The 25,398-nt window shown below is 52.8% G+C and overlaps 1 protein-coding gene across 1 annotated transcript; it reads left to right on the forward strand.

The window, feature by feature from the left end:
- Window positions 1–346: 346 nt before the first annotated feature.
- Window positions 347–25,075, forward strand: COCSUDRAFT_43136 (hypothetical protein; the record flags this gene model as incomplete). Its single annotated transcript, XM_005645881.1, has 37 exons — window positions 347–694; window positions 1,063–1,306; window positions 1,656–1,990; window positions 2,114–2,206; window positions 2,604–2,648; window positions 2,716–2,936; window positions 4,049–4,380; window positions 4,568–4,713; window positions 4,927–5,025; window positions 7,715–7,857; window positions 8,420–8,912; window positions 9,087–9,330; window positions 9,627–9,907; window positions 10,016–10,198; window positions 10,369–10,544; window positions 10,799–11,115; window positions 11,392–11,537; window positions 12,127–12,189; window positions 14,429–14,571; window positions 14,812–15,039; window positions 15,082–15,286; window positions 15,835–15,967; window positions 16,260–16,369; window positions 16,930–17,102; window positions 17,397–17,731; window positions 17,983–18,128; window positions 18,343–18,441; window positions 18,601–18,675; window positions 20,665–20,807; window positions 21,033–21,273; window positions 21,788–22,037; window positions 22,230–22,828; window positions 23,002–23,171; window positions 23,421–23,737; window positions 23,970–24,133; window positions 24,486–24,584; window positions 24,833–25,075. 37 exons carry the CDS (start codon window positions 347–349, stop codon window positions 25,073–25,075), a joined length of 7,782 nt encoding a protein of 2,593 aa, XP_005645938.1.
- Between the last annotated feature and the right edge of the window lie 323 nt (window positions 25,076–25,398).

Here is a 25,398-nt window from a genome sequence, read left to right on the forward strand (position 1 = left end):
GAAAATAATATATAATGGATGTTTATTAAGGACAGGATATATGGCATGCTTGTACCGTCATGCTGCTGCACGGCAGCAGCTGAATTTCGGCATGCGCACCCGCCTATTGGCGATGCAAAGCTGTCAATGCAACAGTTTCTCTTGAGAATGCCGTATATGCAGAGGCTGACATGTATGCATGCACTGTTCCACACAGGTACATCCGCCACACAAACCCCCACCCCCGGGGAGAGAAGGCCTCACCGGTATCCTTCGTGCCGATAATGTGCTGCCGGTCGCTGGTACCAGCGCTGCCAATGTTCGAAGTGCTGCTGACCCTGGGAGCAGACTCAAGGGCGGTCGACGCATGCGGCGGCGAGTATCTGGCCGCGGCAGCCGCGGCCGGGGAGCACGGTCTCTGGGCAAGTTCGCCGTCACAGATGTCAAGGGGATCGAGACCAGCGCGGTGCACGCGAGCCTCGTGCTCCTCCGGGCTGCGCAGTACAGCTGCTGCGCGCCCGGGGGCCGGCTGGAGTTCTTCAGCAAAGCCGTGGACTTCCTGCAGCGGCTGTACAAGGCCAGGGGCATCCCAGAAGCCTTTTTAGAGCAGCTCGCCAAGCCTGCGATGGACATTGTTCAAGACAAGGAGGGCGGGTGGCAAGTGCAGCCGTCACACCCCCTGCTGGCGGCCATGGGAGGGGACCGTGGCGCGAAGGTGACAGCCCTCGTTTACTTGTTGAACTAAGTTGGCTGCGTGGTGTTGGGATCTTGGATGGAACTGCCAATTTCTCAAATTATGAAGTGTAAATGTTAATTCCGCTGCCGGGGCCAGTTTGCATGCCTGCAGCCTCCTGGCATGCACGTCTAGTCGCGCTAGTGGGGGTCTATTCGGTGCAGTGTTGCAACATTACTCGCATAATATTACGGTAACTTTGCTCGCTAGATGCTTTATCAAGACTACTGTTAGTGTTTGCATGCCCTATACGGCAGACACCTGTGGTGGACCTTGACAGCCCCTCTGCCATTCTTGTTGAGGGTTACCAAATATCACTGACACATTTGCTATACCCTCTTTGTTGACAGGTGGTAGTGCAGCTGCTAGAGCTAGGGGTGTCGCTAGATGCCTTGAAAGCAGGAGGAGAGGAGTTGCCGTTAGAATACTGGTCCAACCCTTGCCCGGTCGGCAATGCCCTTGCAGCAGTGCGGCACATAATGGAGAGGGGAGAGCCTTTTTCGCGCTATGGGAAAATTGTCATGGCGCTCTTCATACGCAGCTGCCATTACTCTTACAAAGAAAACGACGTTGCAGCCGCGCACAAAGACTTCGGTGAGATCTGCTATCCTGCTCTGCAATGCACTTCTAGTGGAGGCTGCCCCAGGCCTCCTGGCCACTGCTTGAAGTCATCTCCGTGAATCTTGTTTTCAGATGCGAAAAGAATGATAGCGGATGAGCAATAAGCTAGGTTGTCTCCAAGTGGGTGCAAGGGATTTGCCTGTCACCACAATAATCCAAAGTCACAGCCGTATACTTTTTCATGACTGAAAATTGAGACTTGCTGTAAGTACCAGGCCCAGTAAGGCGGCAAACGCAAGTACGGCAAATGTAATGATTTCAACCTTGAGAACAAAATTAGTCCGGTTAATGCCAGTGGACTGAGTGATGCGTTGCTATGCAGCGGACCTGCTGCAACGCTTACAGAGTCAGGGGCTGGACGTCATGCATGCGATATTCGCCGATCGCTCATCGCTGCTGATGTGCGCCGTGAGCCTGCGGTGCATACCAGCGGTGTCCGCCCTGTTGGACATCCTTCGCAGCCATGGCAACACCACATTTGTCAACACTGCCGGCCCCGACCGGCAGCTGCCATTAGTCATAGCCGCCGCAAAGGGCACTGTCGAGATGTGCCGGTTGCTGCTCGAGGCCGGCGCGGACGTAATGTGCTTGGATGCGCACGGCCGCTGTCCTTTGTGGGCAGCTGCCAGCCGGGAACGGGGGGAGGAGAAAAAGAAGGTCACCTGCCTGCTCCTCGAGAAGCTGGCGGGGAATCTAAAGCAGAGCAATGCGGAGACCTTGGAGTTTCTGCATCGGCGCCGATGTGGGGGCCTCACGCTGGCGCAGCATGTGGTCATGCAGCAAGAAGATGAGCTCCTGCTGACACTGGCCGAGTCAAAACTGGCGGTCAACCTGGTGTACACCGGTGTCACTCCCCTCAGAAGCATCTGCGAGGTGGGCTTTATTCAGACAGCTTTGCTGTTTGTGCGTTGTTTTGTGCGGGGATGCGCATCGCCATTGTGCTTTCATAAAAATAATTGAGATTCATGTCTTGTGTGCTCTTAACGTTTGGTTGCATCTAATCAGTCCTGTGTGGCTGGAACGATGTAGTCTCTCTCTCTCTCTGTGTGCTGTCTGTCTGTGCCGAGGTGGAAGTGTTCTTGGTTTGTTTGAGCAATGGTTGAGAAGGCACCAGGCCGGCTATGCTGTGCTGCTTTGAGAGGAGAGTTTGTCTCAATTCTGTGGCTAGGGTTGTTCTTGTCCAGGACTGAGTGTGGAAGCTCCATGGATTAATCAAAATTACAACTAGGTCACCTGAAGTAGAGTGAGCATGTCACGTGTGCATGCGCAGAGGCCGCAGTCCTCAAGGAGCAGAGACTCGATGATCACGGCGCTGGTGAGAGAAAACAACGCGGCCCTGATCGAGGCGCTGACAGAGCGCGATAGCAAGCATGGGCTCACAGTGCTGGGCCAAGCCGTGGCTTGGGGCCAAGAATCGACAGTGCAGATCCTGGTGGCTGCTTGCAAGTGCGCGCATGCCCACCCCCACTGTTACAGAACTATTATTATCATTATTATTATCATTGTTGTTATTGTTATTGTTATTGTTATTGTTATTGTTATTGTTATTGTTATTGTTATTGTTATTGTTATTGTTATTGTTATTGTTATTGTTATTGTTATTGTCCCACCCCACTGTTACAGTATTATTATTATTATTATTATTATTATGATTATTATGATTATTATTATTATTACACGCTTTTCCTGCCAGAAGCAAGGTGCGCCTGCAGACAAGCTGCGGCAAAGGCTGCCAAAATCCTACCCCTTGATGGACTCGCCAGATCCAATAATATTTAAAACCCAATCAACCGTGGGCACGGTGCTCAGTATCTATACCGCCCCCCGCCAGCCGGGGACAATTATTATAGTTATAATTATTACTATTACTATTACTATTATTATTATCATTACTATTACTATTATCATTATTACCATTACCATTACCATTACCATTACCATTACCATTACCATTACCATTACCATTACCATTACCATTACCATTACCATTACCATTACCATTACCATTACCATTACCATTACCATTACCATTACCATTACCATTACCATTACCATTACCATTACCATTACCATTACCATTACCATTACCATTACCATTACCATTACCATTACCATTACCATTATTATTGGTACACGCTTTTCCTGCCGAGAGGCAAGGTCCGTCCTGCAGACAAGCTGCAGTTAAAGGCTGGCATCATCCTACCCCTTGATGGACTCGCAAGATACAAGCAAGACCCACTCAACCATGGGCACGGTGCTCAGTATTTCTACCGCCCCTCGCCAGACGAGGCGAACAGATCTCATATGCAATAGGCCTGATTGCGTGATGGTCTTATTAGGATACTTTTACAGCTGTACTAATTGGAACTTCCAATCTCTAATCTCCAATCTCAGAGATCTGTGATCTGGTCGGTGACACCCACAGACAGCAGTCTGTCTGCCTACACTGCACAGCACCTCCTGCTTACATTCAAAACCGCAGAGGACAGCTGAAGATGTTGTACCACCAAGTGGGTCTGCGGTACTTTCAGTATACAATATTCCAGGGGTGTTGCAGGGGGATTGATGAAGCCTGCAGCCGATCTTCTGTCCTCCTCTGGGGCACCATGGGGCCGTGGTTTTACCAGGAGCATTGCAAGGGTACTTATGAGTTTTCAGACTTTATGACAATGATTTTCATAAGTCATCGGCATCAATGATTTAATTCTTGCGCAGCCGACAAAAGCTGGCGCTGGCTCCGCTCCTAGAGCGCCACGGGGAGCGCTCGCGTTTCCACACGCCGCTTTTCACAGCGATCGTGCACAACCACCCGGGTGTCCTATCACTGCTGCTCAAGAAGGGGCTGCGGCTCACACCGGAGATCTCTACAGAGCACCTGCTGCTGCCGGCTGAAGCGCAACTGGCGGGAAAGCGGCGGTCCGGCCGGATGGCCCCGGGGCGCGAGTACGTGCGCGAGCCGCGGCCGGGAGAGACCGAATCGCTGTCACTGCTCATGTGCGCTGCCAGCATGGGCAATGTTGAGATTTTAAAGCTGCTGCTCGAAGCAGGTGCGGTCTCATTTACATTAGTCATGCTGAGTCAGCCTTGCTGATCAAGAAACGCCAGCTCCGTGCCTGCCATTCTGAGAACAATAGGCTGCTGCAAGGTTTCTGGCAACAACAAGAGCGAGTGGTTTCTTTTCATGCGCGGGATCCCATCTGGTCACATCTTCAAAGCAAAAACTATTGCATGCAGGCGTGGATGCGCGGGAGGAGCCATTCCCTCACAACAGGTGGTACAAGAACGCGCTGACAGCTGCAATTGATTTCCCAGACCTGGCCGGCTTCCCCGGTGGAGCAGAGTCTGCTGACATCTCCAAGAACAACATGGGTGGAGCCCAGGTACATCCACTGGAGCACTGCACCATGTTGATCACCGAAATTGGGAACATGTTGCAGCTTACTCATTTCATCTTGTTGCAGGCAAGCAACGGCGCCACCGGACGCCAATGTTACAGCAGCATTTTTGCATTGTAGAGGAGAACAGTGGCCCATGGGCCTGCATTTCTGCATGTGGCCACAGCGGCTGATCTTTTGTTGTGTTCTGGTTTACAGCTGACATGCGTGCTGGATCTGCTTCAAAGGAGAGCAGCAATGACTGAGGACCAGATGTATAAAGTGCTGGACACCCTATACAAGATTGGCAACACAAAGGTGCGCCCATGATCTTTGTTTATATCAAACATCTGTGCTTCCTTGTTGTGTTTAAACGCCAGCTGGAAGGCAACTGCAGATGGGCTCAGATCGAGTGTAAACTAGAAATGAGGAGCCTCAGTCTTTTGAGTGTGGCAATTCTGTACTGTATGCAGTTGGGGAGGGAAGTACTCATCTACCTCAAAAAAATATTGGCCCAATGCCGGTGCTGCAAGCTCATGGGTTTCTGGCGCAAGTGTGCCGGGTGCAAATCCGCGTTCTACTGCAGCGTTGACTGCCAGGCAGCTGACTGGACACTGCACAGGAAGCATTGCAGACTGCACGAGCCATGACGGCAGCATCATATGCGGGACTATGTAGAACCCAGTTTATCCGGCGAGTTCCAACGCAGTCAACGATAGAAGATTCAGGTGGGTGTTTTGCCTTTCTTTCGTTGGCCTGCTGGCAGAGAAAGAAAAAACGAAAAAAGTTCTTGCCGTATGGGCGCACTATTTTCCATTGTAGTCAAAGATTGCATGCCTTCAAAGGTTGCCACCACGCAAGCTCACACACTGTGCTTTGGGCATGTGAAGAGAAGGATCAGATTCGCTGTGATTTGCAGGTCGTGCTGTGCAGTCATGCTGCAGCTGACCCACATTTCAATGGCATGCACAGGGGAGAGCAGTGCAGGTCTCACTTGAGACATGTGCACATACTTGAGATCTCATCATCATGGTCTAGACATGTGGGCCAAGTATGTGCCACCATTGTTGATGTAGGTGCAGATCCTCCTTTGGCATGCATTGCTGCAAACAAAATCATTGATCCAGATTTGTCCTTGTCCGTAGTACTCCCAGCGAATTTATGAGATCTGATTGCATTGTAAAATTGGCGGACCGTTGAGCTACTGGCTGAAGCAGTGCTGGTCTGTGATGACCGAAGACATTGACAATATTGAAGCTCAATCTAGATCAAGATCTGATGGCGAATGATTTGTTGTTACCGTACTGTGTCAGGTCTGTACCGCAACGGCCAGTGGTCTGCACATGCCAGCCGAGCAGCCTTTAGCGCATTTCAGTAAAGTTGGACAGCCCTTAAAACCGGCCAATTTTGGGAGGTTTCTTGATGGCTTGTCAAAACTAATCCTGTCTACAGTGCAGTTGTTGATGTATGGTTTGATGCAATCTACAAAGGTGGGCATGGCCCCATGAATAACATGTATCTGGAAGTGTCAATGGGCAGCACCATTGAAAAGGGATGATTGCATGCATCCTGCATTGATCCTTTGCGAGTTCTAAATTGAGTTACTATTTGCCAGCGCCGCCCAGTTGCTACATATTTAACCAACGTTGGCTGTCTGACTGGCCGAATATGCACAAAAAAAATCCTGGGATTACCAAAATTCGAAGGACATTACTTGCCTCCTGCATGAGTGTAATGAAATTCCGGTGGCACCAGAAAAACAATGCAATCGTCTCTGGACATGCTGATGTCGCCACCCATGGATGACCACTGGGTGATGTCACCCATGACAAAGCACACCCAGCAGACAAAGCACAGCCCTAGCAATGAGTGCATTGATCGGCTGGTAGTTGCAAAAGAGTGGCGGTGCTTCAACTGCAGAGCTTACTGTTGATTACACTGCTTGTATGGAGAAGCATTTCTTGCTGAGAAAATTTTGCTCCAAACGGCTTTCTACCTTCAAATCTACGATTGTTACTTCACCTCTTTGTTGTTAACTGGGTGACGATAATCATTCTGTTTTTAAGAGATGAAGAGGAGTTTCAGAGGTGCCGATAACCAATAATGGGCAAAACACGCCCGAGGAAAGACGAGCATACAGGTGCAGAGGATGTGCTCTCGGAAGAAGTGGGCCGAAAGCTCGTGGCGAGCATTGTTGACGATAAGCATACAAGATTGAAAATTTTGCTGCGAGGTCATAGCAAGAAGGCCGTTGCCACATACCGAGAGAAGGACACTACCCTATCGCTGTTGCAATTTGCCTGCATCGTGGGAAACGTACAAGCAGGCAAGTGCATTGTCCCAACTTTGTGCCGAAACAATTTTCTTGTAGTTGCTCCAGAGTACGGGCAGCAAGTCAAGGTCCTTTTACCAATTCAAGATCTTCTCAATAGCAGGGATCAGGTCCAGGTCACTTGTCCAACTTGCGCTGCCCTCTTCTTGTATCACGCATCCTGCTGGTCAGCAGTGTTCAACAGGATCTGATGAGAAGCATGGTGTGCTGCAGCTGAGGTGCTTCTTGGCCTGGGAGCTGATAAAAACATTGAGTGGGAGTACTCAAGCAGACCTGGAGGCTTCCATCAGTCAGATGTGAAGTGGCTCCCAGTGAATGCGCAGATGCGCATTGCTACCCAGAGCGAAAATATCTGGGACACCAAGCCACCAATGTGCATACAGCCCATGTCCAATGCACGGCTGAGCATCCTGCACTTGGCGGTGTGTGCTCCTGCCTCTCCTGGATGTTCATGGCAGTCATTATGTCCTTTATTGTAATAAAAGCTGTTGCACTGTGTCTGGTCGTAGCTTTGCACAGAGTGTTTTGGGTCATGAGGCTGGCAGTGAAGGCATGATGACAGACGAAGGGAAAGGTACTATAACGGTACTTTCAGGGATTTTTTCCCAAGGAGGCGGAGTTGCAGCAGTGTTGCACTTAATGACACTTTGTCGATGGTAATGCTCTGTTGCACAGGCTCTGGCCAATAAGCCGCAGATGGTGTGCTTTTTGGTCAAAAACAAGCATCTGCCGGTGGACATAAGGGCGGGAGGTACAGGGCTAACTCCGCTGATGGCTGTGGCGACTAAGCGCTGCAGCTGGCTCGATGGAATTGACAGGTAGAATTGCTATGCTCAGTTCAGCAGTACATCTGGCGTGGCCTGGCATGTTGATGCTCAGTGTCTACTTTGGCTCATGCCCACAGAAATGCAAATGCCAGTGCCAACACAGGCCGTGGCATACGCTGTTTCAGACACAAGTACAGCAGACAGTGGTTGCAACAGCATGGCACCTGTCAAACTCTTGCAGAGATCTTGGACTATTTGTTGAGCAGGAGCGACTGCTCGCTGTCATGCCCAGTGGTTTACAAATTGCCATGTGTGCGCAATACCGAGCACCGTGCCCAAGGTCGACTGGGTCTTGTCTGGAGTTCATCAAGGGGTAGGATATGTGGCAGCCTTTACACGCAGCTTGCCGGAAGTGGCACCTTGCCTCTGGCATGGAAAAGCATTTAGTAGTACATTGTTATTGTTATTGTTATTGTTATTGGTATTGGTATTGTTATTGTTATTGTTATATGCTATTCCTGCCAAAGGCAAGGTACGTCCTGCAGACAAGCTGCAGCAAAATTAATATTGATGATAATAAAAACTAATAGTAATGAAAATGACGTGTGCGCAGAACTGACCACCACAGCTGCGGCCACCCACGCGATTTGGATCATCAGCCGCCGGCAGATGCCGAGGACACATGCGCGTCCCTGCTGCCCATGTTCCAGCTGCTGCTGGACCTGGACGCCGACTATAAGGCCGTGGACGCCTGCGGCTGCGACTGGCTGGCTGCCGCAGCCGCTGCCGGGGACCATGGGCTCTGGGACGCCCTCATGACCGCTGAGCGGATGGCTGCCATCAGGATGGACACGGTGCATGCAAATCGGGTGCTGCACCGGGCTGCCCAGTACAGCTGCGCCGCGCATGGGGGCCGGCCAGGCTTCTTCACGGACGCGCTGCAGTGCTTGCAGCAGATCTTCAAGGACCAGGGCGCCTCAGAAGAGGAGCTTGTGCGGCAACTCAGCGAGCCTGTGGCAGACCTTGTGCCAGACGGAGCTGGAGGATGGAAAGTGCAGCCCTCGCATGTCCTTCTGGCGGCCATGACGGGGTCCCGCGGCGCCCAGGTCCTATGTCTTCCACCCATGCAATTTGCTCTCACCGTGGCTGTAGCCAGGGTTGCGTTTGATGCTCGTGCTTCAGAAGTGACGCTCACAGTACTCTGACATGTCTATTGCTGCCACACTATGTCCGTTAAATCTGCCAAAATTCTTTCCAATGCCTGTGAAATTCCTCGGCAGGTTGTCATGGACCTCCTGGGACTGGGTGTACCCCTGGACTGCCTGCGGATCAATGGGGAGGACCTTCCCATTGGCTTGGACTATTTCAGCCCAGTTGGCAACGTCCTCGTGGCTGTGCGCCACTTGGTGCAGCGTGGGGAGCCCCTGGTGCCTCAGAGGCGGCTCCTCATGGCACTCTTCATCAACAGCTGCTTGCACCCATACCCCAAGGACGGACCCGTAGAGGGTGCATCGAAGGAATTTGGTGAGAGGCTCTATGCTTCCGAGGGCTGAGATGGAGGCAAAGCTGTGGCAGTCCACCCAATCTAGAGGAGCGCTAGAGGGGGTTGGGGCCAGTTATGTCATGGCCTGCCCAAAGTCGGGGTTGGGGAGCTTGGAACAACAGCAGATTGTCAAATAGATGGCGAGGAGAGACTGACAACTCCTCACGCGAGTGCCTGCATGCGGACTGTCCCTAGTTGCTGACGTAGTAATGCAGACAATGCCCTGGCACATGCGTGCACATGGGAGCTCTGTGCTGACGACGGTGCTGTGGTGCAGGCGAGCTGGTGAAGCTGATGGTGCAGAACGGGCTGGATTTCAGGGAGGAGCGCTTGTGCATGTGCTTTTTGGAAGGCCAGGAGGTAGCCTCTGCGCCCTTCACCGCCGCCATCATGGTCGGCTGCACGCCGGCAGTTTCCGCACTGCTCAGCGTTTTGTGCAGCCTGGGCGAGTACGGCTTTGTGAATTGCCAAGATCCTGATGGCCGCCTGCCGCTTGTCCTGGCCGCCGGGACCGGCAACGTGGCAACGTGCGCGATGCTCATCGCTGCGGGCGCGCATGTGATGTGTTTCGACGGCAACGGCGGGTGCCCACTGCAGCAACTCGCCCATCCCGATGCCAGAAGTTTGGAGCCTGTGGCAAGGCTGCTTGTGGCGCACTTGAAACAGACCTTCGAGGAACGGCCAGCGGAGGTCCTGGAATACCTGCACAAACCTCGCCCTGGCGGCTTGACTCTGGTGCAGATGGCAGCCTTTGCACAGGCAGACTTCTTGGTCGAGCTGCTGGCCCAGATTCCCATGCAGCTCAATCTCACACACACCGCTGCCACCCCCTTGAGGATTGTCTGCGAGGTGCGTTGCACTTGGGCTCCTGTGTATCGCCTTGGTTGCTCTTATGGCTGTCTTTCACTTAGGCACCCGAAATAGTGGGCATGCTGAAGCTCTGGATGTCTTGGGTCAAGGTGCCCCTGAATGTTCTGTCCGCAATGTCAGGTTGATGCAAAGTTGTTCTGTGGGAACAGAGGCCGGGGGCTGGGCAGGAGAAGGAGGGAACCATTTGCGTCTTGGTTTCAAGGAGCGATCCAGCTACGGTGGAGGCGCTGACAGAGCGCGACAGCAAGCATGGGCTGACAGTACTGGGCCAGGCCGTGGCCTGGGGCCAGGGTGCCACCATCGGGATTCTGGCAGGTGCATGCCGGTGCGCACACTGCCATCCTCTCTCCGGTCTCTGGATCAGTTCCGCTGCATGCAAGTCCCCTGGTGCTCTCTTCATGGGGTGTCGAGGCATCTACAGGATGCACTTGGCTAGCTCACTGCACAAGGTATAAGAACATCAAGGATAGAGTTGCGACCCATGCCAAAAAGAGCTTGTTGCACAATGCAGTGCCCTTGCAGAAGCTGAGAACTTCAAGATCTTGAGCATGTAGCAGACGCATTGCTTCTTGTTTGCAGGCGGGAGGGGTTGGAGCTTGCGCCTCTTTTGGAGCGCCACATGGAGCGCTCACGTTTCCACATGCCGCTGTTCACAGCAATCACTCACAAGTACCCGACCGCAATTGCTATGCTGCTGGATTGTGGCCTACAGCTCACTCCAGAGATCTCCTCAGAGTACCTGCTGCTGACGCCCGAGGCGCGGCTGCCCGGCGGGCAGCTGTCCGGGCGCGAGTTTGTGCGCGAGCCGCGGCCGGGAGAGACCGAGTCGCTGTCCCTGCTCATGTGCGCTGCCAGTGTTGGCGATGCTCTTGCTGTCAAGCTGCTGCTCGAAGCAGGTGCAGATTCTTCTCATCGCAGTGACAAACCTCCTGACTCATTCCTCGTTATACACAGTCAAGTCCCATCCCTTCTGTGCAATTGCGGAGAAAGAGCCCATCAGAGAGGAGGCAGGTTGTGCATCCAGACAAGGTAGTCAGGCGCTGTATGAGTGTTCCATGCATGTAATATATGTGAGCTCTACTGCCCGCAAGGGCTTGCCTTGGTTGCTTGTTCACAGCCAGTTTGCTTAGCAAGATCTAGGCTTCAATGTGACTGATATGGGGTCAATGCAGGGGTGGATGCGCGGGATGAGCCATTCCCGGACAACAGGTGGTACAAGAATGCGCTGACGGCCGCGATTGATTTTCCAGACCTTGCTGGGTTTCCTGGAGGAGATTCTCCCCCTGACGGCGCCACAAGCAGCATGGGCCAGAGTCAGGTGAAACCATTGCCATGCTAAGTGGACTGCGCAGTGACTCTCTGAATGCTTCAGCGAGTCTTGAAATGATTGTGACAGCACCCTTCAATCATGTGCATGCACTTCACATGCCAGCCTCTCTTTCAGGTGATGATTAGCCGGCGGAAACACATTTGTGCCTTGCAATTGGCGCTCGCCCTGCTTCGATGCCTACATTCCTCTTCCTCTAGTTTGTGCCCACTGGGCCAATGGATGATTCACTATCCTATACGGGTGCAGTTGGACTGCGTGTATGAACTCCTGCAAGCACATGGATGCCAAGCAGCAATGACTCAGCGCCAGCTGTACAAAGTGGTGGACACCTTGTACCAATTCAGTGATAATGAGGTACATCTTCTCGTCTTAAGTAATCTCCAGCAACAGCTTGAGCTCAGCTCAGACAATCACAACCTCAGAATGATGGCAGCTGCCTTGTTCTGCGGCAATGTCCTTTTTCAGGACAATGCTGCCTTGTCTTGGGAGATGTGAGAAACTGCTGCCAGAATCCCACTTGCCCTTAGTCAGGTCAGGTTTTCTTTGGTGAGCAAGGGGGTTGTGTTAATCGATGCAGGGCGGAATGGACGCATTCAGGTTTCTTAGCAGGAAACTGGCGCAGTGCCGCCGCTGCCAGCTGGTGGGCTGCTGGCGCAAGTGTGCCGGGTGCAGGTCCGTGTTCTACTGCGGCGTTGACTGCCAGGCAGCTGACTGGACACTGCACAGGGAGCACTGCAGCTCCGAGCGATACAGAACCCAATTTCCTCCGAGACTACGACCCCCCAAGCAAGACATCAAGGGTGCCGTGGCCGTTTGACTGGCACCTTCAGCTAAATTCCTGCACATGGGGACCGGAGAACACTGCAGCCCTCTGTACACTTCCTGTCTAAATCTTTGCTTGCTTTGGCAGGATGATTTGTACAGTATGTACTCAGCCTCTACGCTAGTGATATTTTTCACAATTTTGGAAATGGGAGTGGCCCGCCATCTGAGTGACTCAGGGACACGCTGAATGGCGGTAGCGCTCCATTCAGAGAAGTGAGCACCCCTTGTATGCATATGGTCCTGTATGAACGCTTTTGAAGAGTTTGCGTTTTTCCTGGTTGAGCTTGGAACGTATGAGATGACTTTCTGTTGCAGGTTGCAGCACTAGGGACAAGATTCAGGCAAGCGCTTGCGTAGTCATCCTAGGTTACTGACTAGTAGTCCAGTGTTAGAGCGCACTGAATGGTACAGTCTACACACAAGATAATCTGTCTTTAGAAAATTGAATATAGGACTGACTTGGATGTTGGACTTGAGCCGTGAGTCATGATCATCATGATAATTATGAGCTTCAAGCAGATGGCCCCGCCAGCCGGGGGGCGGTAGAAATACTGAGCACCGTGCCCACGATTGGGTTTTGCTTGGATCTGGCGTGTCCAACAAGTGGTAGCATTGTGGCAACCTTTAATTGCAACTTGTCTGGAGGACGCACCTTGCCTCTTGGCAGGAAACGCGTGTAATAATAATAACAGTGCAGATGAGGCATGCCCACTGGGCGGCCTCAAGGTTTGCAGCGCTGGAAACTATTCTCACCTGGCCCAATGATTGCTGGAATGCATTTCCTTTAAGTGACTGGTCGATTCTGCAGTTATGAATGTTGCATTGCATCATGCGCAAAAGTTCAGCTCTTCACTGTACGGGAAGCTGCACGATTACTGGACACAGCATGCCCAGCAGTTCCACATTCTGAATGTGACATTCAGCGGACACCAAGCTCACTGAGCAATGCTCGACTGCATGCAGTCACTTCTTCTACATCGTCCCTCTATACACTCGGTTGAAGGTCGAGGTGCTGCGAAGGTGACCTAGTTCTGCGTGTTGCAAACCTGTTCATGCTACCGTTCATTACTTGTCGGAAAACTTCGCTCAGGATGGCTGACGAAGTTATAAATATTGTCAGACAGTTGAACAGATGATTTAATTGTCGACCCCCACGGGACATGGGCAAACCGCGCCCCAGGAATACTGAAGTTGCTAGCGTTGAGGACCCGCTTTCGGAGGACATAGGGCGAAAGTTTGTGGCTAGTATCCTTGATGATGATAAGCATGGGAAGTTCAAAGTACTAGTGAGGTGTCACAGCAGAAGAGCCTTCGCCGCTTACCAGGAGCCAGAGACAAAGCTATCGCTTCTGCAATTTGCCTGCATTGCTGGCAACGTGCAGGCAGGCAAGCGCATGCTACCCAATATGACACATATAATTTCAAGAGTTTCCCCCAATTCTTTGATAGCATCATCTGCCTTGGAACGGCCTCCATTGCAGATCCAAGGTTTTGCTAAAGCACCATGGTCCACATTATTTACACAACTGCATAATTGCGTGATGCTTTGATACTATGCCAAAAATAGTCTCATACTTCTGTGATACTCTACACAAGTTGATTCCAGGCATGTTCTGCTGCAGCTGAGGTGCTCCTGGGCTTGGGCACTGACAAAAACGTTCATTGGGACCACTCTCAGAAACCAGGAGGTTGGTACTTTGAAGATGTTCCATGGCTTCCGCCAAAAGCCCGAATCCGATTTGTTGGAAAGAGCGAGAGCGTTTGCGATGCGGACCCAGACATGGGCCTACAGCCCATGTCCAATGCAAGGCTGAGCATCCTGCATCTGGCGGTGTGTGCCTCTGTGCTGCATAATTCATGACGTACAACAGGCAGTGACATGATATTCTATGGCACTTGCTCCATACTTTCTTTGTGCCAGATTGCCTCTTCTGTCCTTCCTTTTGATTGTGTTTTTGGTCGTCTTATGGTCCTGTCGTCCCTGACACTCTGAACATCACACATGCAGTCTCTCCAATTTTGCTCGTTGAGATGAATCATGCTGCCATGCACAGGCGCTGGCAAATCAGGAGAAGATGGTCAGCTTCCTGGTGAACAACAAGCATGTGCCGGTGGACATCAGGGCAGGCGTCACAGGGGTGACTCCGCTGATGGCTGTGGCCACGAAGAGATGCAGCTGGCTTGATGGGGTGGACAGGTGCTTGTCTCCTATTCAATGTTGCCAAGTCAGGACATTGCTTGCAATGCCATGAAAGTGATGAGACCAAAGGGGCATGCAGAGCCTATGTGGTGGAGCCATACTGTCAATAATGTTTGTTGGCGTGGGCGTCTTGTATCCTGTGAGGCAAAAAGCAAATGTCGCACAGCAATGCTTGAGAAGGCAAGTTGACATCTTAGTCCTTTTGCATATAAAGAAGAAGTGTGTGTGCTTGCGCAGGTTTGACCCGCACACCTGCGGCCACCCCACGGCATCAACGACACCGCCGCCAGCTGGCGCTACGAATTGCTCCTCCCTGCTGCCCATGTTCAAGCTGCTGGTGAGACTGGGAGCCAACCTCGAGGCTGTGGACGAGTGCGGCTGCAATTGGCTGGCCGCTGCGGCCGCAGCCGGGGACTACGGGTTGTGGGATCTGCTCGGAGCCTCCTTCGTTGCCATGTTGGACAGGTTAAGGCCGAACCAAGTGCTGCACAGGGCTGCGCAGTACAGCTGCCGGCCCGGGGCCCGGGTCGGCTTCTTCTCAGACGCGCTGCAATGCCTGCGGCAGCAGTACGCGGCCCGTGGAGCCTCCGAAGACTTTTTTGAGGACCTAAGCCGGCCTGCGGCTGACCTCGTGTCGGATGGGAAGGGCGGATGGCACTTGCAGTCTGCGCATGTACTCCTTGCCGCCATAGTGGGGTCCCAGGGTGCTCAGGTACATGCACTGTGCTCGTTTTATTATACTGTAGTGCTCGTTTCATCATTTTATGATACAGCAGTGCTCATTTTAGCACGCGCACATTTCCAAATCACGTTCAATGAATAAATTCCCAGAGGGCTTTCCCGCACGTGCACCAGCTACCATTTTGCGTCTCCGCCACCCCAGAAACGGTCAACGTTACTAGAAAGATGGGCTTTTTTTAGCGCAATGTATGTATTTCATGACCCTGCATTCAGTTTCCCGCAAGCTCGAAAGTGTTTGTCAACCGTCCCGCAGGCTCAATTCAATTATCTAGGGAGCGTGATAGAATTACCGCTGCAGTATGGTTCGTTCCCCAACATGGATATGTCTTGATGCGACTGAGCTAGCACCATTCAACAGGACACGGGTGCAAGCTAGCAGGCTTTTGCGCAGTGCTCAAGCTACATAGGTGCTAGCTTGCATGCCCATCAAATTTCCTGATCTCCCTGCCTTGTTTTTGTGTGTATTCTCTCACGGGCGCAACAAAATTCCTGAAAGACACGTCTGCTCTTGGTGTGCAGGTTGTTATACAGCTACTGGAAGTTGGTGTGTCCCTGGACTGCCTGCGGATAGGCGGCAACGATTTATCAGTCGGCTACGCATGGAACTGCCCGGTTGGTAATGTTCTCGCAGCAGTGCGGCACGTGGTGCGGGGTGGGCAGCCATTAGTGCCCCTTGGGCGAGTCATCATGGCTCTGTACTACAACAGCTGCCTCTATCTCCAGTACTCGGCAGATGGCAATGATGAAGCGACCAAAGACTTTGGTGAGACCCACTACCTGCTCCCCAACCTGGTGGTCAATAGAGAGGCGCCCACATTGCGGGAGGATATTCAAGAGACGGTGATGCATGTGGCGCTCAAGGCTTTTAAAACTCAGGCGTGGAGTCAGATGCGTGATCTGGCACGAGACTGCCGAAGTGATGTGACCGTTGTGTTGCGATGCAGTTGAGCTGGTGCACTTCATGCTGGACGATGGGCTGGACTTCAGGGATGAGCATTTGTGGGCGCCACTGACCTTTGGCGCAGAGAAGATTTTGTCGCCCCTGGTCTGGGCAGTCAGCTACGGCTGCTGGCAAGCTTGGCGCTTGTTGCTGCCCTTTTCACCCTTGGCGATACAGACTTCATCAATCGCATCGACCCCAACGGCCAGCTTCCGCTTGTTGATGCTGCCGGACTAGGCAGCCTTGACACGTGCACATTGCTGACTCGGGCGGGCGCTGATGTACTGGCCTCAGACCGTTCCGGGGCCTGTCCACTTTGGGCAATACTGCAACGCAATGATCAGCAGAAGGGCCCGCTTGTGGCTATGTTGCTCGTCAATAAGCTATCGGAAGCACTCGGACGGCGTCGAGCAGAAGTCGTGCATTACTTGCACCGCCCTATGTTCGGCGGCTTGACACCGATGCAGCTTGCAGTCATGCAGCGGGCAGACTACCTGGTTAAAGCGCTGGCCAGCTTTCCTATGCAGCTCAATCTCGTCCAGTCCGGGCCCACTCCTTTGAGATCTGTATGCGAGGTGCGCTGCGCTTGGTGCTCGTTTCCGGTGCCTCTCACCTTCCTGATCAACATGGTGCGACATAGTTCTGCACTGAACAAGCTGTGTGGTGATGCTCAGAGGCCAGAGACTGGGGACGCGAAAGATGATCTCCTCAGAGCTTTGGTGAGGAACGACCCAGCTTTGGCCGCGGCCCTGACAGAGCGAGACTGCAAGCACGGGCTCACTTTGCTCGGCCAGGCGGTGGCTTGGGGCCATGAGGGCACTGTCTGCATATTGGCAGCTGCCTGCAGGTGCGCATGATTTTTTTCTTTCCCATTCTCTAGCCGTCTTGACACTCCTTTGCATGAGTAGAGGCCTGTACATATTGGGGTGCGAGGCCTGGACATGCATGCTCTGGCTCAGCCACATAAACAGTACAAGGAAGGCGCCTGGTGTGACTTTTCCTGTAGGATTGGCAAATTCATGGCTTCCTCATGGGTGAATCGTCTTTGTAGAAAAATGGGCACTTGTACCAGGTTGTGATGGGCCAAGGGTGGAAGCACTAGCTGTCGACTATGAAAGAAGCTTGGTTGTTCATTGCGCAGGAGAGATGGGTTGGAGCTGGCGCCCCTTCTGGAGCGCCATGTTGACCGCTCGCCCTTCCACACGCCGATCGTTGCTGCGATCGTGCACAAGTACTCCCTCGTGCTGGCACTGCTGCTGGACAACAAGATGCAGCTGACACCTGAGGTCGCCGCAGAGCACCTGCTCCTATCGCCTGCCGCGCAGCTGGCGGGCCGGCGGCGGCCCGGCCAACTACTACCTTCCGGGCGCGAGTTTGTGCGCGAGCCGCGGCCGGGAGAAACCGAGTCGGTGTCCTTGCTCATGTGCGCGGCCAGCGTCGGCAATTCAATCGCCCTCCACCTCCTGCTTGAGGAGGGTGCGGTACCTTGCCACCTTACTGCCATTTTCTAAGAGCATTTATGTAAGTTTCAATGCCTAGATTGCACGTTGCATGTTTCACACTGTTATACCAACGTCTGTTACAGCATCGATTGAGGGCCTACCTTTTCTTCGAGCAGACTTGGCAAGAGAATTTGCATGGCATGTTTTCCATCTGATCAATATGTTTACATTGCATTCAATGTGTGCATAACGGGGTTGCAACGCACTGGTGTGGGGTGAACGCAGGGGTGGATGCCCGAGAGGAGCCCTTCCCTCTCAACAGGTGGTACAAGAATGCGCTGACGGCCGCGATTGATTTCCCCGACCTGGCCGGTTTGCCTGGTGGAGAAGCGCCCTCTGACGGTGGCCCCAGCAAAATGGGTCCGAAACAGGTGTGTCAAGTTATGCATTGTGGTGACATACACACCCCGTCGCTGCCCATAAGGCGTGCACAACTCCAAGGGAGGATTTTCCTTACCATGCTTTTCTGAGGTTGACTTAATGTTCCAACTATGCCAGGCCTCAACAGAAAATGGCTGGAGCACATCAAAACAGCCCGACGTGTGACTAGGCAAAACATTCAGCTTCTTCCTGGTGCGGGTGCAGATGAATTGTGTGCTGGAGCTGCTGAAGGCTGGAGCAGCGATGACCGAGGAGCAGATGTACAAAGTACTGGACCTAGTCTACCATCTCGGTGCGAGTCAGGTAAATATCACGACACTCTTTCTAGCCGTCATACCTCAGCAAGGAACCTTTTATGGTGCAAATGAACTGCATGCTGTAAATATCAGAGTCCAGAATAGGGGCCGTTCAATTCTGAAAAGCAAACAGCTTTTGAGGTTTATGTTGCCTTGACTGGTGCAGGCAGAAAGCAAGATCTTTGCATTGATCTTTGCATTTTTCAGCAAGCAGCTGGCGCAGTGCCGCCGCTGCAAGCTGGTGGGCCGCTGGCGCAAGTGTGCTGGGTGCCGGTCCACGTTCTACTGTGGCGTTGACTGCCAGGCAGCTGACTGGACACAGCACCGCCAGCTGTGCAGGCCTCCCAAGCTGAATGCAAAGGGCGTTGTGGCTGCTGATTTGGTGTCTGCGGCCGAGCAGATGTCCCTGGGAATATGATAGTGCCTTTTCGGCCTTCTGTACTAATGCCTTATATCAAAATTGACCGCTCTTGAGGTGAACGTCTATACTATTAGAGAGTTGGCCTCCGCATCAGTGTGTTAATCTGTCAGCTTTATGAAAGCTCCTAGAATATGCAGCTCTCTGAAAGCTGCAAGGACTGTAATTGTGATCTGCACGCCAGATCTGAACGCTTCTAGATAGAACAGCTTTTCCCACACAAAATGCAATTCACTGCATATTGATGGGCTCAGTATGATACTCAGTTGCGTAGGAATCCAATCTTGAATTCAACACATGGTTTTTAACCATTATGGCAGCAGTTTCTAAGATATAGCTTGACTTTGAGCTCTTTTTAAAATTATCTCAGCTAGTGCTCTGTAGATTGCAGGCAGCTGCTAGCTGCAGCAAAGATGACAGATCCATTGGCTTTCCATGCGTGATCACTTGTAATTCTATATTTGATCACCTTTAGCAGTGGCCACAATTTAATTTAACACGCTCGGCCACGGCGGGTCTCATGCATTCCAAAACATCATGCGAATGATCATCATGATGCCGGCATACATTTGTTGCAACAGAGATAGATTCATGATGTAGATGTAGATATAAAGGTCGAGATGTGCACACATCAAGTGTTCAATGTAGATTTAGACATGCAACACCTTTCCTTGCCTGATAGGTGCACCAGCTGGTGGAAGCTGCGTAATGACTGGATTGGACGCAGCACGCCCAGCAGGGCTCAACTTCTACTTAAGGATCGTGTTACACTTGCGACGATCATACTGTACTGACACCTTTCCGGTTTGCCCCTTCTACTACTATACTTGACTGTAGACTTGTACGTGCTGGAATGAACAGCTCCCTCTGCACAGGTCCTTCATGCCATTGCTGAACTCGCAAACTGGTCTTTTCTTGTCGGATATTTTGCTGATTGATGGGTAACGATGGACGGTGATTTTCCCAGACATTTGATTAAGTGAGTCAGTTGTCAAATGCGCGCCGGGGATGGGCAGATTGCGCCCCAAGAAGAGTGACATCGCCAGCCCTGAGGAAAGACTTTCGGAAGACGTAGGTCGAAAGCTTGTGGCTTGCATCATGGACGATAAGCATGGGAGGCTTAAAGTATTGTTGAGAGGTCACAGCAAAAGGGACATCGCTATCTACCAGGAGCCGGAGACAACCTTGTCGCTGCTGCAGTTTGCTAGTATTGTTGGGAACGTCCAGGCAGGCAAGTTGATGCTGTTCGATTTGCCACCTTTGAACATAAAGACACGCCGTCTTCAAGCTATAGATCACGCAATTTGCGTCAGAATTGATCTGCCAGAAGTTTCCGGCGCAGCTCCTTGGTTTATTGCACAATGGTATTTCTGTCTCTAGGAGACTCCTGTCATCATGCCCTCAAAATTATGCACTCTCAATGCGCAGCAAGATGTCTCCTACCTCTGCAACAGTGTCCCCGCTCAGCAGCACCTGACCTAGGTCTTGCTGTATTGCAGCTGAGGTGCTCCTGGGGTTTGGAGCTGACAAATATATCTCCTGGAATTACTCATGGAAACCAGGAGGCTGGGATGCAGCAGACCTCAAGTGGCTCCCAAAGAAGGCGCAGACTCGTTTCATCGGCAAAAGCGAAAACATCTGTGAAACCAACCCAGAAATGTGCATACAGCCGCTGCATGGTGCAGAGCTGAGCATCCTACACCTTGCGGTATGTCCATCTACACCCTCCTAAGTGCTAAAATAAATGCAGGGTTTTGGCATTGTCCTGATGCGGCTCAAAGCTTAATATGGGGCTTGTGTTGCTGTGCACAGGCGCTGGCGAATCAGCAGCAGATGGTGAGCTTCCTGGTGCAGGGCGAACACCTGCCGGTGGACATCAGGGCAGGGGGCACCGGAGTCACACCCTTGCTGGCTGTGGCCATGAAGCGGTGCAGCTGGCTTGACGGTGTAGACAGGTGCTCATGCTTCGTAAGTGCTAGATTGGTGCACTGCTTGCAAGAGCTACAACAGGAAGGGTACATGCATGCTGACACCTGCCATGCTTTCATGGCATGCTTGGGCAATCATGCATTTGAGATGAATAGTATCTAGAACAGCGGGCAGCTGCTGCTGTAAAAGATGCAGATGGCACTCATCCTCCTGCAGGTAGGGAGGCCTGAAAGGTACTTGTCTTTGCGCAGAAAGCAGAAGCACACCTGCGGCCACCCGCGGGACGCGCAAGAGCCGCCACCGGCAACAACTCCACTGACATGCGCGTCCCTATTGCCCATGTTTGAGCTGCTGCTGTCCCTGGGAGCCGACCCAAACGCTGCAGACGCGTGCCGCTGTCACTGGCTCGCCACTGCCGCGGCGGCCGGGGACCACGGGCTCTGGAACGCGCTCGCATCCGACGACCGCATGTCCACCATCAACTTGGGGGCGGTGCATGCGAGCAGTGTTCAGCTGCGGGCTGCCCAGTACTGCTGCAGCGAGGCCGGTGGGCAGCAAAGCTTTTTCCAGAAGGCTGCGGAGTTCCTGCAGCGGCTGTACGCTGCACATGGCTCGGCAGATACCTTGCAGCAACAGCTCGCCAGATTTGCGGTGGACCGTGTGTTGGATGGAGACGAGGGGGAGAGCTTGCATCCCACGCATGCCCTCCTGGCCGCGATGCAAGCGCGGAGGGGCGAGAAGTTACTGACTTGCCTCTTCACAGCCACTTTTGAACCTGCGGCATGGGATCTCTGGGCAGGACTGGAGCGCAGAGTCAGCTAGCAAGTTTCCTTTGCTTGCGCCAAGCCTGATCAAGTAACAGGCGACGCTTAGGAGGGGCAAGAGATTTCAGGGAACACTTTGGGGAAAGACAGGCTCAGCTTGGAATGCGCAGCTCATCCTGAAATGAAACTTTAAAAGATATCAAATGTGGCAGCTTGCGAGTTCTCTCTGCCCTGTCTTGCAGGTAGCTGCGCAGCTGCTGGATCTGGGGGTGTCCCTGGATGCGCTACGAGTGGGTCTACTGGATATGCCCATAGGCCGCGTGTGCAGAGTGGGCAACGCAGTGGCAGCAGTGAAGCATGCGTTGCAGCGTGGGGATTACCTGCTGCCCCTTGGGCGCGTGCTCATGGCCCTCTTCTTCAACTGCTGCCTGCACAGATACCAGGACGACCCAATGCAGCCCCACAGTCTCCGCGTGGTAGGATATCAGTTTGGTAAGCTCTCTCTCCGACATGCGTGCTTGCTGCTGTGACACCGGGGAGGACACACCGAGCATGCAAACATGAACTTGCCATTGGTGGGAGAAAGAGAGTGTGCATATGTGCGTGGGGGCTACTATTTTGTGGGGCATTGCTGGGACGCACAGGAAAATATCTGAGGGCTTCGTGGTTGGGGTTTCGGTGCAGATCTGCTGACACTCCACATGGAGAGAGAGGGGGTGTATTTCACGCAGCAGCGGTGGTGGCCCACAGCCTTGAGGCCTGGCAGGACACCCCCGGGCCCCAATCCCCCGCCAACCTCGCCCCTCATCTGGGCAATCTTCAACAGCTGCGCACCGGCCGTCTCTGCGCTGCTCACCCTGCTCCGGGAGTCTGGGAACACCGACTTGCTCAATCGCCCCTCCCCATCAGGGGAGCTCCCGCTGGTGGCGGCGGCTGCGCACTCCAATGTGGAGATGTGCGAGATGCTGATTGAAGCGGGGGCTGACATTATGGGAATCTGTGGGGACAAGCAGTCAGCCCTGTGGGAAGCCATGGGCCGATACAATGAGCCAGAGGGCGCCTCGGTGACCTCGTATCTCACCAGAGAGCTGCTCAGGCTGCATGCTCAGGAGGAGCATCGGGCGGCGGTGCTTGAGTTCCTGCACCGGCCGTGCCGCGGAGGCCTCACTCTGGCACAGCGGTCAGTCATGAAGCAGGCCGACGAAGTGATCCTCTCGCTGGCGGAAATCATGCACGTCAACCTCGTGCACACCGGCGACACTCCACTGAGGATTGCATGCTCGGTGCGCTTGCCTTCACTACCCGTGATATACAATGAATTTGTTGCATGACAGGCTTAGTAGAGTGAGGTCTGACAGTTCCAAGTAGCGTCATCATGCATGCAGGATCTTACGCCGTGAAAGGGGGGTCATATTGCTAGGATGCGAGGTGAACTGCCATGTGTGCATGGGCGCAGAGAGACGGGGCTGACAATTTTGCACTCATCTTCACCCTGCTGCAATATCGCGACGAAGCCCTGACTGACGCGCTGACAGAGCGTGACAGCGACCATGGCTTGACAGTGCTGGGCCGGGCCGTGGCTTGGGGCCATGAGAGCACTGTCAAGCTTGTAGCGGCCGCCTGCAGGTGCCCATGTGCTCGTCCCACAGCTAGCACTCAATTCTCAGTCCGTGTATTTGTGGCTCATTATCAAGTGTGTGCATGCATGTCTTGCATGCACTGCGCCATCTGCAATCAGATGTTGCTTCTCGTGATTGCATTAAGAATATTGCATGCATGTCCGTCAAATTCCCTGCCAGACCTGCACACAAGTGCAAGAAAGGGATTTGTTTCTGCTATGCATATAAACGCTTATTCCGCATTTGGCATGCGCAGGAGAGAGGGGCTGGAAATGGCGCCTCTTTTGGAGCGCCATGTGGACCGCTCACCCTTCCAAACGCCACTGTTCACTGCAGTCACGTTCAAATACCCGGGTATCCTAGCAGCGCTGTTTGAGAACGGCCTGCGGCTCACTCCAAAGATTTCCACAGAGCACCTGCTGCTGACGCCCGAGGCGCGGCTGCCCGGCGGGCAGCTGTCCGGGCGCGAGTTTGTGCGCGAACCGCGGCCGGGAGAGACCGAGTCGCTCTCCCTGCTGATGAGCGCTGCCAGCGTCGGTAATGTTGCTGCTGTCCGTCTGCTGCTTGAACAAGGTGTGCCTCCTCTCCTCTCCGCAGAGTATTCATCTACTCACTTGCACTCTTAGCCCTTCTGTTTGCCAGAAAGCACTCTCGTGAGAGTCACTTGTCCGGGTTTCTGATCGCCACCACACAGGATGCAATTGCAACAGGCAAAGGAAATGTACGCAAGTATGCCTGTCATGCAGTTGCCTAACAGCTCATGTGCTGTATCAGGAGGTTAAAGGAAGGTGTTGCTGTCATGCAGGGGTGGATGCGCGGGAGGAGCCATTCCCTCTAAACAGGTGGTACAAGAATGCGCTGGCGGCTGCCGTTGAATTCTCTGACATGGCCGGCTTCCCCGGTGCAGAAGATGCTGCTACCTGGGCAGTCCCGTGGAGAACATCAGCCACCCAAATGGGCTGCAATCAGGTCAGCTGCTGCCTGACTCTTGCGCAGCTGGCCTGCCCAGAAGTAAATCGAGCTGCAAAAACAGGAGCTGGGGAGCTTGAAAACAGCAGAATTACAGATGGATACAGATTAAAGGCTAGGAACTGTTCAAGCAAGTGATCACTCTAGTCTCATGGAAGGAGATCTGCCCTGCATTGGTGTCACTTGGTATTGTGACTAGCTGCTGATCTTTTTCTGGTGAGCATCTCCCGGGAACACTTGTACGCCACCCGTTTCTGATCCAGAGCTGTGACTTGCTGCTGATTACTTTCTGAGGACGATCTCATATAAACTTGATAAAAGTACTGATGTCAGTGATGGCTTGTGGGGACAGCTTGCATGTGTTTTGGAGCTGCTGCATGCGCGAGCAGCAATGACTGAGGACCAGTTGAACAAACTACTGGACATGGTCTATCATGTCAACTTCGTGCAGGTAAATTATTCCTCCCATGAGCTGTCACTTTTATGCCCTTGTTGTTGAGAGGTAGGACACAGGGACCTGCTCTTCCAGGCTAGAAGTTCCCACAAGGTTTGACAAGGAGTTGGCTACTAGTATTTTCAAGAGGGGATACTATGTGCCTCCAGGCAAGCATGCCATGGGCCTGTGCATGCATGAAGAGCTTGCAGCCTGGTCTCAGACACCACAAGTAATTATGTTTGAGGGGTCTTTTGCTTGTGCAGGTGGGCAAAGATGTGTTCAGGTTAATGAGCACACAGCTGGCCCAGTGTCACCGCTGCAAGCTGTTGGGCTGCTGGCGCAAGTGTGCCAGGTGCCGGTCCACATTCTACTGCAGCGTTGACTGCCAGGGAGCTGACTGGACACAGCACCGCAAGCATCACTGCAGGCTGGCAGTGCCAAATGTGAAGGGCAACGTGGCTGCTGATCTGGCTGCTTCAGCTGCACAGCCGCAGCTGGGGACTTGACACGCTTATAATCGTCTATACTTTTTAAAGTATTATATAAGAAGAAATTCTACATAATAGCAAAATTGTTGTGGAGCCTACAGATACACCCTTTGACCAGCAGGAGAAAATGTACAACATTGAGCTTCGGTGTGTTCAGGGTATACAATTTTGAAGAGGTACCCATATTTGCACAGTACTGTACTGTTTGCGGAGCCTGCGCAGATACCTTTTTACCTGCAGGAGAGAATATACAGCAGATGTTTTGGTGTGTTAGGTATGAACTGAATTGTGCCCACTAGTGCAGCTTCTGCGAATACTACGTAGTGCCACTGGATGTTACT

This window comes from Coccomyxa subellipsoidea (assembly GCF_000258705.1).
Source record: "Coccomyxa subellipsoidea C-169, whole genome shotgun sequence".
Lineage (NCBI taxonomy): Eukaryota > Viridiplantae > Chlorophyta > Trebouxiophyceae > Coccomyxaceae > Coccomyxa > Coccomyxa subellipsoidea.